General features: G+C 35.8%; 2 protein-coding genes across 4 annotated transcripts; one reads left to right on the top strand and one right to left on the bottom strand.

Moving 5' to 3' along the window:
• Positions 1-900: 900 nt before the first annotated feature.
• On the top strand, positions 901-5944 carry LOC123880865 (lanC-like protein 2). 2 transcript variants are annotated; one of them, XM_045929220.1, is made up of 8 exons: positions 901-1170; positions 1270-1452; positions 1595-1752; positions 2531-2675; positions 3165-3305; positions 4398-4583; positions 5137-5283; positions 5650-5944. In XM_045929220.1, exons 1-8 carry the CDS (start codon positions 1072-1074, stop codon positions 5830-5832), a joined length of 1242 nt encoding a protein of 413 aa, XP_045785176.1. In that variant the 5' UTR covers positions 901-1071; the 3' UTR covers positions 5833-5944. The 2 variants fall into 2 exon arrangements, with proteins under 2 accessions (XP_045785176.1, XP_045785177.1); XM_045929221.1 differs by having other exon boundaries at positions 902-1170; positions 1270-1466; positions 1593-1752.
• Positions 5945-6304: 360 nt separating this feature from the next.
• Positions 6305-15697, bottom strand: LOC123880855 (actin-binding protein IPP). Of its 2 annotated transcripts, none has more exons than XM_045929206.1 (10): positions 15339-15697; positions 14354-14498; positions 13344-13482; positions 12969-13134; positions 12551-12730; positions 10016-10179; positions 9337-9472; positions 8902-9112; positions 8443-8663; positions 6305-8333 (listed from the first exon to the last, which is right to left on the bottom strand). In XM_045929206.1, exons 1-10 carry the CDS (start codon positions 15495-15497, stop codon positions 8097-8099), a joined length of 1758 nt encoding a protein of 585 aa, XP_045785162.1. In that variant the 5' UTR covers positions 15498-15697; the 3' UTR covers positions 6305-8096. The 2 variants fall into 2 exon arrangements, with proteins under 2 accessions (XP_045785162.1, XP_045785163.1); XM_045929207.1 differs by having other exon boundaries at positions 14354-14501; positions 15342-15697.
• Positions 15698-16151: the final 454 nt, after the last annotated feature.

Raw genomic sequence — 16151 nt, 5'->3', positions numbered from 1 at the left:
AAAATAAAATAATATAAATCATAAAAAGGACAACAAAGGCACAGTCATGTTTTGGTCAATGAATGGGCACACTTTTATTTTTATATAGTTATCAGATTTTTGAAATCCGGAACAAACAATGGGAAATTATTTCCCACTAATTTAACATGAAATATTTTCAATGAAACTTATTGTTTTCTAGGTTATATTCCAGCGAAAAGTTCAGAAAATATGTCTATTTTACTATAATATTACGTGAACTCACTTACCAGATTTTTTTTTTCACAAAGTTTCAAAAAAACTGACGAGAATGCGATATTTTATAGAAAAACCACAACTTTTGACTTTGACTTGTCGTATACTGACAGGATTTCAACTTCTGGACAAATGTTGCCATTTATCAGTTAACAAATATATTCAAAATTAGTTTTATCTATGGTTGGCACTCCCAGGTGTTGTCATTAAAAAAAAAATATGGAAAATATTCGTCCTGACTAAGTGGGAAATTATTTCCCAGTATTTGATTAAGGGATATCCATCTTGATTGATGCATGCATGTATGATGCATGTATGCATGACCGGCAAGCACAGGCACTGACAGGCACTGAAAGATAGATCAACATAAGACTTCGTCTGTGGTGGCGTTTGCTGGCGCGCGTGTTATGCCTTTTTGGAGTGTTTTTTTGTTAGAAGTGGCCGGTTTTTGTGTTCTGATCGTGTTTATTGGTGGTGGAACTGATTGGAAAGCGCTATAAAGGGGCGCCGCGTGTATGTTGGCGGGCGCCGGCACAGACAAAGTCCATACTTTTACATATAGTTTCCCCTTGAAATTAACTACAAACTTGACATTGGCTAATCAGTGTAAAGCCAGATGAAAAAAAAAAAAAAAAAGATCAACATAACGTAGTAATTACATAGGTACCTACTCTTTGGATCAATAAACATAGGAAACAATTTAAAAATACAATAGCTTTGATGTGATTTATTGGGAAAGTACAATTTTCTTTGAATTAACCGTACATTTTCATTTCACAATAAAGTATTGTAAATATTATTTTTATATTTTGTTTTGTTTGAAGTGCCTATGCGGCTATGTCTATCATAAAAATGTCTAGTAAATCATTTGAAAATCAATTTGATGATTTTGCGCCTATTTCGGCATACAATATCCTCAACGAAAGGAGAGACGCGGTAAGTTAAATAATAATAGTACATATTACTATAGTATCGACTTTAGAAATATAAACCCATGCCTGTGATTTTGAAATAATGTGCTCCACTAATTTATAGATTTCGGAAGAACTTTATACAAAATTACAAAACTATAAAAGTGAAAAATTGACATACTTATTAGCTAAGCCAAAGAAGGATATATTTCACCATGATGGGACAGTTTATACAGGTTCTGCTGGCTTGGCATTATTTTTTTTGATGTCGTCATTAGGTAAGAATGAAGAACAAGATATTTTGCAGGTATGGTATTTTAATGTTTATATTGTATAATAGGTAGGTATAGATATATTTTATTTAAAAAAAATATGAAGTATATTATTCTGTTTAAAATTAAAACAGTTGAATAATTTTAAAAATGATTTAATACAACTGCAATTTTTAGAAGGCATTAGAATATGTTGAAATTAAAAATATCAAAGGAAAACGTATAAGCTTCTTGTGTGGTGATGCTGGTCCATTGGCAATAGCTACTGTAATTTCTTACAAGCTTGGGAATAGACGCCCAGATAGTCTGCCTCAGTATGGAAACTTAGCACAAAGGTGAAAATAGTGTGAATTATTATAATAGTTTTTTCAGTAAAAAGGTAGCCGGGCACTTTAGTATGAAAACCATACCCAAGGCGGAGGACACAAGCAAAACAGTATATATTCAAATACGGCTCTGATTTACACTGTCATAGGTTGCATTGTTGTGTGTCATAGGAATCACAAAAAAATTCAAATAATTTTCTTCAATCACCTTTTCCCCCACAGATTTTGAATCAAACATATTTACAGAGAGGTTGGTTCATGTCCGCAAAGCTGGTCAATTATGCCCGATTACCTTTGGTAGTAGTAATACATGGAACTAATCATGGAATCGGCTTCGCTTGTTATAGTAGTTGTGTGATAACATTGATTTCAAATTGTTTTTCCAACTTCCAAAAAACCAACTTTCAAAAAAAGGTGAAGATTCTCAATTCAGCCTGTTTTTTTATTTATGCACTTGCACGAATTTCTCTGAGCTTTCTGAACCGATTAATAAGATTTTTTTTAAAATGTAACATCAACATAGGGTGCTCACATAAAAAGCTGGTCTCCCATACTGACAGGTCAGTGCAGGTCGGTATCGCTCAGCTCGGATGAAAAGTAGCCTATGTTCTTTGCCGTTATGTAAGCTATGCCTGTATCTTTCATCAAAATCGATTAAACAGACTGAACAGCTATCAGACAGACAAACACAACTTTCACATTTATGAGTATGGATTTGTTACAGAAAGTTTATATATGAAGTTTGAATTATAAAGAAAATTGGGATAACACTTCATTATTTTTTTAGATTAACAGATCTTATAGCACTGTTAAACAATTCACCAGATGAACTACTGTATGGTAAGGCTGGATACCTTTATGCTGTACTCTTTGTTAACAAACATGTCAGTGGAAATGGAGAAGACCTAATTCCTGCTTCTCATATTGTACAGGTAACTCTAATCTTATAGTTCAATGCAGCACACACATGTTGAGTCAAATAAAATCCTAGTATTTTCGCATGGAAAAAGTAAGACACTACCAACACTTAACACAACTTGCAGGGCGTTGGTTATTTGTCCTGACATGTTCATGGCATACTATGTTGTTGATCTGTTTCTGAGATAATTATGTTAATACAGTGGAGGTTCAAAAAATTTAATTGTGGAATCTTTGACTTAAGGCAAGAAGTTTTCAATGATTTAGATTATCATACTTCAAGATAGAGAATCATGAGAGGTGTGATAAATGTATGAATAGTACATCACAGGGAAATCATATTCAGTTTGAGTTCTAATCTCTAAATAATTTGAGTAATAGGATTTTTTGTACTTGAATAGAAGGGAATAATCAATTATTTTGGCTTAGAGGATTTTGAGTTAACAGGGTTCGAGTTAAGAGATTCCACTGTTTAGTATGTTACTATTTGCTTTAATTTACAGATTATTGCCTCTATCCTGAAATCTGGGAAAGAGTTTGCACAACAAAAGAAATCTGAGAGTCCACTTTTGTGGCAATGGCATGAAAAAATATATCTAGGGGCAGCGCATGGCTTAGCTGGGATTTTGTACATGCTACTGCAGGTTAGTCTTGATTCTTTAGCAGACATTATGCAGTCAACCACAAAATTGTGAAGTGGCATTGGCTAGTCATAGTCTGCATTGTCTGCCAGAGTAAATTGGACATATTTTTGACGGACTGTTATTGAGCAACAAGGACCTCTGACCCTCCTCATTTTTTATCTCATCGCTAACTATAAATCTGAGAATTATTAATGCAAGAACCTTATTTTTGTGAGAAGATGTAGTCTGTAAATAGTGGTAAGAATTTTAGCACTTTCTTGGACTGTTGAAAATTTGCGTAAAAGCTGCTCATGGGTTTATTAAAACCCAGATTATTTTTTACTGAACTCGAAACCGTTACTGTTAGGGTAAAAATGAAAATGTATACTTTGTAATAATTATGTATCAAAAAGTTTACTTTTTACTAAGCTATTATACTAATCGTGATTTTCTGCTATCCTTGAAGAGTTCCGTCTTTAATCTCCGAAACTATTCATCAGTTTGGACAAACCTGCATTGCCTTTTTTAAGAAATAAGAATTATCAAAATCGGTTGAGATTTGAAAAAAGAATCTGCATTTTTTTGAAAATTTAGGAGACAAAAGTAAAGTTCTACTGAGGGATCCAACAAAAAAAGAATGCCAGGTTGTATAAGTGCCATTCTATTAAAAAACTGCACAATAAAACCAAATACCAAAAGCGTTTAGAGAACTTAATTCTCAAAAAAAACTAAACTAAACTCATTAATCCTATTTCAATTAAGGCTTAAAAGGTGGCTAATAGAAAGGTGCTTCTACACAATACATGAATTTTTGAAATTTAAATAATAGGTTAAATATGAATTGTACTTTGTACTAATTTTGCCTGCCTAATTATGTAAGGTGAAACATTTCTACTGGGAAATAAAGAATCTTGAATCTTGATGAAATTATTGAGCTAAAGAGGAAAAAATCATTACATATCCTGGAAGAGTTTCAACTGTTTTTATATAAAAACTAAGATTAATTCTATTAAATCAAGTATGCTAATTGTAATGTTTCCTTAGATTAAAATGTTAAATTTTTTTCCAATGTACAGAAGTAGTTCAGTTAAATTCCATTTTGGCTGTTTTCAGGCTCGTGAATACATCGATGCGAATGATGTACGAGATTATATCAAACCTTCAGTTGATTGGCTGCTAAATCAAAAATTTTCTGGTGGCAACTACCCATCCTCCTTAGGAAGTGCGTCTGGTGATAGATTAGTGCAATGGTGCCACGGCGCGCCCGGATTTGTGCCTCTGTGTTTATTAGCTTATCAGGTAATTTAGGTTTGTTAATTATTATTTACTAGAGGATGCCCGCAACTTCGTCCGCGTGGATGTAGGTTTTGAAGATCCCGTGGGAACTGTTTGGTTTCCGGGATAAAAAGTTGTCTATGTCAATAACATGGACACAAGCTACCTCGGTACCAAACATACAAATTGGTTAAGCGGATGGGTCTTTAGGAATCCCGTGGGAACTCTTTGATTTTCCGGGATTTGTAATTTTATTATAGGATAATGTGATTCAAAAAATCTGAACCAAATTAATTTTAACTTGTTTTTAACTGGATTTTGTTTTGGTGTAGTTCAGTATTTTGCACTGGTTCTTAGGCCTAGTATCTAACTATAATCTGATTGGTCTAAGGTTGTGGCCTCAATGCGACAGCAGTGGGCGGGCCGGGAGCGGGCATTATTCCGAAGCATGTTAGATAGCATAAGCTGATGTGACAGATAGACGGTCGCACTGTAAGGGTTATAAATGTACCACAAGGGTTCCTGTTTTACCATTTTGGTATGGGACTATAATTATCATAAAAACTACAACTTTCAGGTATTCAAGGAAGAAAAATATCTTGAAACTGCCATTCAGTGTGGAGACGTGATCTGGCAAAGAGGAATATGTACAAAAGGTTATAGCCTATGTCATGGAGTGAGTGGCAATGCATACTCATTCCTGCAACTTTATCAAGCCACTAAGGTAACTATCATTATAAAGGGACGTCTTACCCTGTCAAACTGTTATATGACATAAACTATGTTTACAATTAGCTCATTTTTCACTATGGGTTATAATTTATAAATTATAAAGTAGTCTGGTCAAAATAGACAGTCAAGAATACAATAATTCGCTTATAGTTAAAAAATGGTACGTATGTTGGGAACACCAATATATAAATGAATTGTGAAAGTCCCCATCAATCCCATTCATTATTTAAAGTATGACGGCTAAACTCTGGTGCTTGTCAGAATATGCTTGACTAGTTCCGAATCCCTCTCGGAGCCTTTTCCAATAGGCCTCTGCTCGCATAGGGCGCCCAGGCATTTACACTATCATGTTTTTCAGAATCCACAGCACCTATACAGAGCCTGTTGCTTCATGGAGTGGTGTGTGGCGGAGCGTCCAGGAACAGAGTTGCATCGCCCGGACAGACCAGCCTCATTATTCGAGGGCTTGCTAGGACGTATATACTTGGCTGAAGATATAATACATCCATTACAGTCAAAATTTCCAGCATTTTGTTTGTAAAAAAAGGTATCTCACATATTTTAAATGACTTCGTGAAAATGACTATCAAATTATGGTTAAAATTGGCTAAGACCTCAATTTAAGTAGAGGCATTAAATCTTTATCATTCGCATTGAATTGTATTATTTTTAGACCTGCCCACTTAGTTTATTACAACTGTATTGGTGAATATGTGAATAAAACATTCTGATCTGTTAGACTGAGCAGTCAACCAGAACAGTTATTCCATGGATTTTCGATCAATCGAACTACCATTCTAACAATGAACAGAATAAACGAATCATAGCAGGGGACTAGCCTGGATTGTGATTATCAAAATTGCAAAATTCGCATTCCAATAATTGCAATTATAATTTAACGAGTTTTTGACTAGAACGCACTTTCAGCAAGAATGCAGTTCTAGTCAGTGATTGTCTGCCAATCAAAGGTGATTGTGAAAAAGATGTTAAGCTTTGTAAATAATACTCAAATATACAATTAACGTTCTCTATTATATAATATATACATTATTTGAGTTGTACAATACAAAAACTTGGTCAGTTATCAGATAGTAGAAGCTAACTAGGGGTCCAGTTATCCACAAAAACATTCTTATCTTATAGTAATTCCATAGAACAGATTATTTATTTAAGATCATTTTTCACAGTGTGAGAACATGCCTATGTATTTTAAAAATTTAAGATCAAAGATGTCCCATTATTGGCACCCTTGGTTGGGTATACAAATCTAGGATAATAATTGACAGGTCTAAAAGTAGTGGTATGATTTTTACAAAAATTTCCATGCAGAAAATGTACCCACACTGAGACCTTTTAGGTTGGTCAATCATCTACTGATTTGGATACCTACATCAAAATAAATACATTTATACAAATATGGAGCCAGACATTTCATAGTTTTCTATTCTTGATCAAACATCCTGTACCTCTTTTTCAATGATTTTACTTTTACTTTTTTTCATTTAACTTAAAATGTACAATTGATATATTAATATAACTTGGTCTGATATAAAATGGTTAATTAATTAGATTTAATAATTACAATTATTTTGTGTTGCCTATATATATTTTTTGTACATTACGTCTTAAACTAAGATTATTATAATTTAACGTCCGTTTTCAATATTCAATCTATCTGTAACCAGTACATAAGTTATCGAGCAATATTGTTATTGTTCAAAGAGACCATACAATTTTTGGCCAATAACAATGTTGCTAAGTAACCTATCTACAGATTACGAACATTGAGAATGGACGTAAGTTGATTATTAAAAGCGATTAACTAAATAAAACGATTAAAATATTTCGCATAGTAAAGTTTTTAGTGTTTTTCATCGTTGGCGACAAACGCCGCATCGCTGCATATTGTGTATTTATCAATAAATAAATTACTTTTCTTACTTGTATCACATACGTTTCAGAATTATAATAAAAATGCGCAGAAGTCGAAAGTTGTTACGCACTGCTCATCAAATTATTAACTGTTCATCATTGGTAGGTATTTAAATGTTTGCAAAATAAATGATTTTGCTATTCCAAGAGAGTTGCGCAAGGATATAATGCGTTCAAACGAAAAAAGAATAGAACTAACTTTGACGTGAGAATAGTGACGTCTAGCTGAAAGTATATTTTGATTCAAATATTTCACTGACTTCTACTTACGATTGTCGACCTGTTTCTGAAGCAATATCAGCATAAAGCGTCATGATGAGCGTACTTGGAATAATAATGTTACTGATGACTTGATGAGATAGACATCTGTTATTATAGTATTAGACAGGGAAATTCTAACAAAACGTCGAGGCGTCGACGTCTCTGGTCAAACGTTAGTTTGTCAGCTTGCTCCAACAAGGTATTGTTATTTTGATGACAAGTCCACGTTGATTCTTTGTCTGAGGCCACCATGGTACGCTGATGATGTCAGCATAAGATTGCACAGACGTGACCTCTGTGTATGTGACCGACAAACTCTGTAATGTTATTTGCGTGTCCGCAACGTCATACATCTCGACGGAAGCGAGTGTGGTAAGCGCGCGGTTAAAGGCGTCCTCTCTCGCCGAGCCACATATACCGTGTAGTCAGGCGGTCGGTCCGTCAGAGCAGCGCGACCCGCGATTGCGGCAGCGACGGCGCCGGCAGCCACACGTCACGCGCCGCGTCGTATGTCTCGACGGAGGCGAGTGTGGTGCACGTGAGGTAGAAGCGCACCCGCGCATTCGCTCTCGCCGAACTGTATAGAAACCGTGTAGTCAGTCGGTCGGTTCGTCAGAGTAGCGCGGCGCCCGCCTCGGCGCGAGAGTGCGGCAGCGGCGGCGCCGGCTGCCACACGTCGTGCGCCGCGTCGTACATCTCGACGGAGGCGAGCGTGGTGCGCGCGCGGTAGAAGGCGCGCTCGCCCGCGCACTCGCTGTCGCCGCCGGCCGCCAGCAGCATGTCGTCGGCCGCGCCCGCCGCGCAGCCCGCACGCGCCTCCTTCAGGCTCGCCACCTCCTCCCACGAGTCCTGACACACACAGATAACGACTCTATTGAAAATATTATAGCGTAAGACCACAGTTTTGTATCGCTCTATCAACCGAGCGTATGCACCATTCATGGAAATAAAGGCTTACGTCGTCAAAGCTGTATCTCTCGACGGAGGCGAGCACGGTGCGGCGCGGCGCGTTGCCGCCGATGACGTAGAGGTGCGCGCCCAGCACCACGGCGGCGGCCTGGCTGCGCGCGTGGCGCATGGGTGCCAGCGCGCGCCACGTGCGCGCCGCGGGCGTGTAGCACAGCAGGTCGCGCGTATGCCGCCACGTGTGCGTGCAGCCGCCTACCACATATATTAGACCTGCGAATGTCAAATATAAAATGAAAAAAACGTACAGTCACTACTGTCAACTAACAAGATACTATAAAGTACCTATTCTGTCACTAAACCTACCGCCACCGAAGAATGGCTCATTTGTACTGATTGAATCATATGCTAGTTTATTTTCGAAGTTTATCTGTTGCCGTTCCGCTCCAACTCGCACTCCGCGCTTCTTTCATCGGAACTATGTACAACCATTTGACGTGACTGCACCCACCTTCAAAATGAACAACACCCATTCCGAAGCGCGGCTCTGGCATCTGCCCGGTGAGCGTCCACTCGTCGGACGCGGGGTCGTACACCTCGACCGAGGAGCCCATGTCCGAGCCTACCCAGCCGCCGAACGCGAACAGGTTGCCGTTCCATGCCGTCAGCCCGAACTCGCACCGCGCTTCTTTCATCGGCGCTATATTCGACCATTTGTCAGTCTGAAAAAAAGTCCAGTCAAAATAAACGTTTCAAATTACAAAAATTCCGACAGAGCTGATTAATATCGGTGGAGACCTTGGGTACACTATTACAAATAAAATAACAAAAATCCCCGTCGATCCCATGTCTGTTAAAAAAGTCATTCAAGATCAAAGGTTCGTCTGATGTCACAGGAGAAAAGTAACAATCAGATGTTGAAATTATAATTACAGTACGTATTTACCTGTGGATCATACACTTCGCCATTAGCCAATATTTGACTGCCTTGCTCTCCGCCGACGGCGTACACCCGCCCGCTCAACATTGCAACTCCAGGTTGAATTCTTGCTATACCCATTGGCGCTAGCTCTTCCCATTCTCTTAAAAAGACAATTCCAAATTATTACTTACATTGGAGTGTGCAAAAAAAGTAATATGTTATTATGGCAGGTAATTGACCATTTTGCTAGTACTAAAACAACGAAAGATTCCATAATCATTAATTATACAAAAATTATTCAAATATATTCAAAGTTAAAAACTAAACTTTAATAATGTAATAATAATGTAAACGTTAACTTTTTTAATAATGAGTGAACCTCTATTAAATTTTAATATAGGTACCTTCAAGTCAAGAGTGAACAGACTACTTCCTTGCAAACGTGCTCCACCTTAAGTTCCACCATCACTTGCCAGCAGGTCGATTGCAGCCAAGTGCTTTTTATTTACTAAAATAGGCACCTGCTTGAACACCTGATGGGAAGTGTTGATGTGGCCTAAGTCCTGCGAAACGCGTCCTGCGTTTGCCTATAAGGTGCCTATCACTCTTGTTTAAAAGATACCGGGATTTTAGTATAAAATGATATCGGAAGAGTATTCCAACCCCTAGCAAATCAGGAAACCAAAAATTATAAAGAACTGACCGTTTGTGCAAGTCAAATTTGAGTACAGAGGAGAGAATGTTATCGGCGGCGTGCGGCGGATGCGGCGCGGCGTCGTGGCACGAGCCGCCCGCCACCACCAGCACGCGGCGCGCGCGCGCCCTGGGCTCCGCCGCCAGCGCCACCAGCGCGCCGCGACCCGACTTCTAATAACCAAACCGACAAGCCATGAGCAATGCTTGATATCATTTATCAAAATCGGTTGAACCCAACGCACACTGGGGCGAACGGGTCGATTTCACCTCGAAATTCAATAACTTTTAAACTATTAGGAATATTAAGATGAAAATTGATATGATACTAGATGAATAATTACAGTTTTATATTTTGTAAAGATTTTTTTAATTTTTGGAACAGAAATATATAAATTTTCGTAATAAAAACACAGTTGGCAATTAATTGCAATATATTCATAATATCGTTTGTTCTATTTACGTAAATAATTTATAAATACATGTTTATTTATACATAAAATAAAAACCGTGCATTAAAATACTTAAAAAATAATAAAAACAACGTGATATGTATTTAGTTGCCGATTATGGCATGCCTGTTGAAGCTATAATAATAAAAATTAACTAACATCCTTTTAATCCTGAATTGTTAGCAGAAATGCTTTTGCTTCTTCCAATTCCATAATTTATTTACCTTAGAACTACTCATACTAGAAATACAACATCCTCATTTGTCGATGATCGTGAGCACTTTCTCGCATGATGTAAGTGGATAGATTTGTAATCTCTGTTTCTCCTTTCTTGGCCATCTTCTGAAAGCTGTCTCACTAGTAAGAAAGAATACTATTTTATAATATTTTCTCCGTGAATTAGAACTTTATGCACAGAAGAAGGCATGTAGTATCAGTCATATTCTTGTAGGTACATGAAATTCTGCTAAAGCCCTTGTGTAGTCACCAAATAAGTTTGAATCTATTGGTTTCCGCTTAGAATGAAAAATTCTTTAGTCAGTTCTTCTTTAATTTCAGTTATATTAGCAGCACAATGCATATTTAGCAAACCAACCTTCTTGCATTTTCCATGGTTGGAATTTCCGCTTCCTTGACGGAGACATTTCTTTTTTTATTTACGTGTAATCTATCTATGTGTTACATGCAAAAATTATGATAATTGTAAGAAAAACAAATGTTATGATTTACATGTTCACCACAAAAACCGTTCTCACGATATGTTTTTGCTTATAATGTAACTAGCGCACATTAATATAATAAGTACTTATTTATTTGAATTCAAAATATTTACGAGTGAAGTTCTGGGTGCTAGCTAGTGTCAGAATAATAACTCAGAAATATAATAAAACTTTAAATAAGAAAACTTAAATTTTAAGAATGGAACAATTTACGCAGGAAATTAAATGTTAATATTTTCATACTGCCGTTCCATAGTAAAATGCTGATTTTTCAAAATGGGGCAAATTAAAGCAGCCAATTATTATATTTTCTTAAAGTACATTAATTAACTAATAAGAATACCACTATATCCAACCTTCGGCAAAATTCGCAAATTGTTAAAAGTCTAGCGAAACATTTTATATGCACTAAATTCGGTGACATTAATTCCCAATTTAATTTTATATATTTCCCACTTGAAATTTATTACAATTAGCTCTTAATTATTTAAATGGATTGTTAACAAAGCAAATAAAATTAAATAATCCTTAAAATCATGACTAAAAATTTTTTTAATAATATTCTAAGTTTCACTTAAAATTACGTATCAAAATAGTTGACTATGAACACTCAAGTTTGAGGTGTCATAATAAATTAACAGAAAGACTAGTAAAAAAAAAGTCTACGGAACTCATAAATATAGGCTTTTAGGAATCAGGAACAATAGTTGTTTTGTTTGTGTGAGACTATTGGAAAAATTGAATTTCGAGGCGATATTAGCCCGTCCGCCCCATAGTGCAACGGCTCAACCGATTTTGATAAATGATACGTCATTACTCATTAGATTCGTCTTGATGGCGCGAGCGTCACAAAATTCTTAAAAAATCAAAATGGCGGATTTTGTGCGCTTTAATGTGCAGGCTGTAAGAGATACAGTGCAAACTGCAGTGGGGGTTTTTGAAATTTTTTAAATTACTTACTTATTTTATCAACTTAAACTCAGCGTGTGACTCAACCTTGACATGTGGTTCGTCATTATCAACCCATGCTGGCTCACTAGTGAGCACGGATCTCCTCGCGGAATGAGAAGAGTTTGACTATTGTCTACAACATTGGTCAAGTGGAGATTGGCAGACTTAACACACCTTTGAAAAGGTTATGGAGGTAACGTAACTCTCGGGCATGCAGGTTTCCTCAACAAGTTTTCTTTCACCGTAGTGATATTTAATTAATTAAAACCCACATAACTCTGAAGTTTTAAAAGTTAGAAGTGCGTAGTGCGTACCCGTAATCGAAGAACAAACGTGATATGGTCAATTTTTGCAAATGTATTTCTGCCACAAATTAAACTTAAGTATCATAACCTATTTTTGATGAAATAGTGAAAAAATTACCATATCCACTCTGACTGTTTTCAAAGCCACTGCTATAGAAGGATCTTGCACAGTTTTAATGGTATCATCCAACACTTGTGGCGAGATAAGTGGCAACCGCACATGGCTTAGAACTTCAAAACAATGGCGTCTTCTTGATGATGGATCATGTTCAAGCCATTTTAAAGCTGGATACAGTACCTAAGTAAATTAGTAAAGTCTTAGCTGCATTTAATTCTAAGTCACCAAAGTCAAGGGCATTATTTATGTTGTACAGAGAGCTTGCATCTTGTGGATATAGGCCAGAAAATCGATTGTTCTTTTGAAATTTTTATAAAACGTAAATCCACACAGACAAAGTCACAGACGTCATCATCATCTAATGTTAGTACTTAAAGAAAATTACAGAAAGAAAAAATAAAATGCTGTATTTTAATACCTGAGCTTCATTGTCCACCTTAAGTTGCTCTGAAGATAAGAGTGTGAGCAGTTGTTGCAGGGGCAGTTCTAATAATTCTTCACCATTTGCTACCAAATTCCAGTGAGCTTGAGCATGTGCCAATGCTTCTTCAGCAAGCTCAGTACAATTGTGATTTTCTGCAAACCTTTAATAAAGAACAAACAGATCTTGAAAAGATATGAATTCAAATATGAAGTAGGTCCAATAAATAAATTGTAAAATATTTGTATCCATATATTTTAACTGATGTTTTACTATACATAATACAAATAACATTCAACAATCATTGAAAGTCTCAAAGACTATCATTGAAATATTGACTGTGTGTATTGATAAAGAAAAATAAAATATTACCTAAAAATGCCTAGTGCATTAGAAGGGTGCAGTTCTCTCTTTAAAAATTCTCCACAACCAATCACCAGTTCCCGAAGTTGGAACATATCAGCCGCTATCATCAAATGTTGTACTGTAGCCTTATCAATCACAATTTCACCTGTAAATAAATGGGCACTGGATCTTCATAGAAATATAATATAATGATGTTACAATCAAAATTTATGTGAAAACCAAAATCACTTTTAACTTAAAGACACACTTAAAAGGACTTTTGGATATAGTAGTTGGTTATTAAAGTTTTTGGCTAAAATTCCAGTCAAAACTCTTCACTTGATAAAATTACCATAAGTTCATAAATAATGCATATTAGATGAGGTCAAATGTGATCCAGAACAAAATCGGAGCACTCCATCTCTACACAGTCTGCTAGTGTTTCTGTAAAGCTCAAAGCCAGAAGCTTGCAAAAGAAATCCTGAATGAAGCAAACCCATGAGGTCTAGTGCAGCAAAAGGTGAAAGTGGCGAGCCAAGTTAACGGGCAATCTCTGTAGTGAAACTATGGTGGAGCATGTGAAGCTGAATGAAGGCGTGACGAAACAAATCTAGTATAGCCCATATAAAACACTGTAGGGGTAGGGCAGATAAATGACAGGGCAAATGCATCTTTTAATTAGTAAATAGAGATAGATTGCATACAGGATAAGACCATAGACTACTTTTATCCAGGAAATTGAAAGATTTACCACAGGATTTTTAAAAATCTAAATCAACACAAACTAAGTCCCCAGCACCATAGTATATATTATCTAGTTATTAACAAACTAATTACTTTAATAATGCATTGATAGTGGAGTGGCCCCCCAGCCTCCTATTTGGGGGTCCAAGGTTAAAATCCAGGTACACAAAAATTAATAAAAAAAGCAAGCATGGTGAACTATGGCCTAAACTCTTCTCTAGAACTATGCTTAGTAGTGGGCTAGTAAGTGCCCAGTAATGGTTTGATGATAATCTATTTTAATAATGACTTACCAGTATATATAAAGTCAATTATCAAAGGAAGAATGCCAGGAGGAACACTAGGTAATACTACCCGACCCTTTTGGCTCTCTTCTAAGCCCACATTAAACATTGCATCAAAATATTCACAGCTGGCTGCCAGTACTACTCTGTGTGCCTGTATTGTACCAATATATTAATATATTTTATAACACACTTAAACTAAAGTTAATACATTGATGGTCCCTTACATACAATCCCCTAAATAGTAGATCTGTTATTTACATTTTTTGTTTTCATGATTTTCAGGTCACTCTTTTCTTTTTTTTTAGCTAAGCAAAAATAAATCTATATTTTATATATATATATATATATATATATATATATATATATATATATATATATATATTTTACATATATATATATATATTGATTAATAACTTTATACTTACACATGAAATTTCCCATAGCTACAAATTTGACTAAAATTTCAGACAGAACAGCAGTAATTCTGTAACTGAATTTTCAATAACAAAATACTACTTTTTTATACCATGTACTTCACACAGTTTCATAAATTTGATTTGTACAAGTACCACTTAAGCTATTTGCAATAGGGTAATTCTGTTGTATAAAATGACAAATAATACAAAGCAAAAATATACCAGATTTTGTGTTTTTAACTATCAAGAACATAATAATTGACTTTGACTTGACTTAGTTAGGGGATTATTCACAGAGACCATCTGCCTACTTCCATAACATTTTTTTACTTTCCAATGCATGTATAATCGACCATAAAAATGCTTTGCCATTTTTTAATACTTCCAGTAAAATAAAATTTCACCAAGGCTCAGATTTTTATAAATATGTACCTAGGTCTTGTAAGCAAAAAAAGACTTGTAGTTTTATGATGTTCAAACGACATTCAGTCAAACCTAAAGCAGTTCTATGATCGAAGTTACAAAAATGTTACGTTATTATTTACTAATTTGTAATATAAAAAGGTCATTCTCACTCGCACTTTAGTTTTTCCAGATATCAAGTCAATGTCACAAAATCGACCATCTCTTCTAAAATGATTAAGATTTATAGACACTTTATTAGCGTATTCGCAGCATTTATAAGGCCTGGAGCCTTCTTTATTATGAATTTTTTCATAAATGCTTGAAGACATTGTTGTTCTTATATTGTATCCAAAGGTTTCATATTTTAGAAAGAAAGTAATAATAGGTTTAGAAAATAAAGTTTCCTCTTGATAATTATTTACACTGATACGATTTGAAAGATATTATTTAATGCTGACATTTTTTATTTATTTTCTATTCAATTTAAAGAATAAAACACCAAAAAAATGACATGACAAGTTGACACTTGACCACACTTGACAGTTGATAATTTGACAATTTTTTCTTTTTTTTTTCCTCTCTTGTCTGGCTTTACAAAGATTAGCCAATGTCAAGTTTGTAGTTATTAACAAGTTAGGGAAAATGGGGAAACTATATAACTAAGTATGGGCTTTTGTGAAGCCAGACGAGAGAAAAAAAAGTATGGACCTTGTCTGTGCCGGCGCTCGCCGATACACGCACGGCCCAGTTCCCAGTCAGTCCATCACCAAAAACATCAGCAAAAACCAGCCACTTTTAACAAAAAAAAAAAAACACTGCAAAAAGGCACCGCACGCGCGTCGGCAAACGCCAACACAGACCTGTCCCGTACCTACGACATTTTAGGTCTTTTGGCATTTGAATGCTATGACATTGACAGGGAGGCGTAGTTGGGCGTAGTGTATTAGAAAAAGTAGAACAAAGCCTGCCAGCAAATAAAATCT

Source organism: Maniola jurtina, chromosome 3 (assembly GCF_905333055.1).
Source record: "Maniola jurtina chromosome 3, ilManJurt1.1, whole genome shotgun sequence".
Taxonomy (NCBI): Eukaryota; Metazoa; Arthropoda; class Insecta; order Lepidoptera; family Nymphalidae; genus Maniola; species Maniola jurtina.
This window is presented reverse-complemented; position numbering and strand designations above follow the sequence as displayed.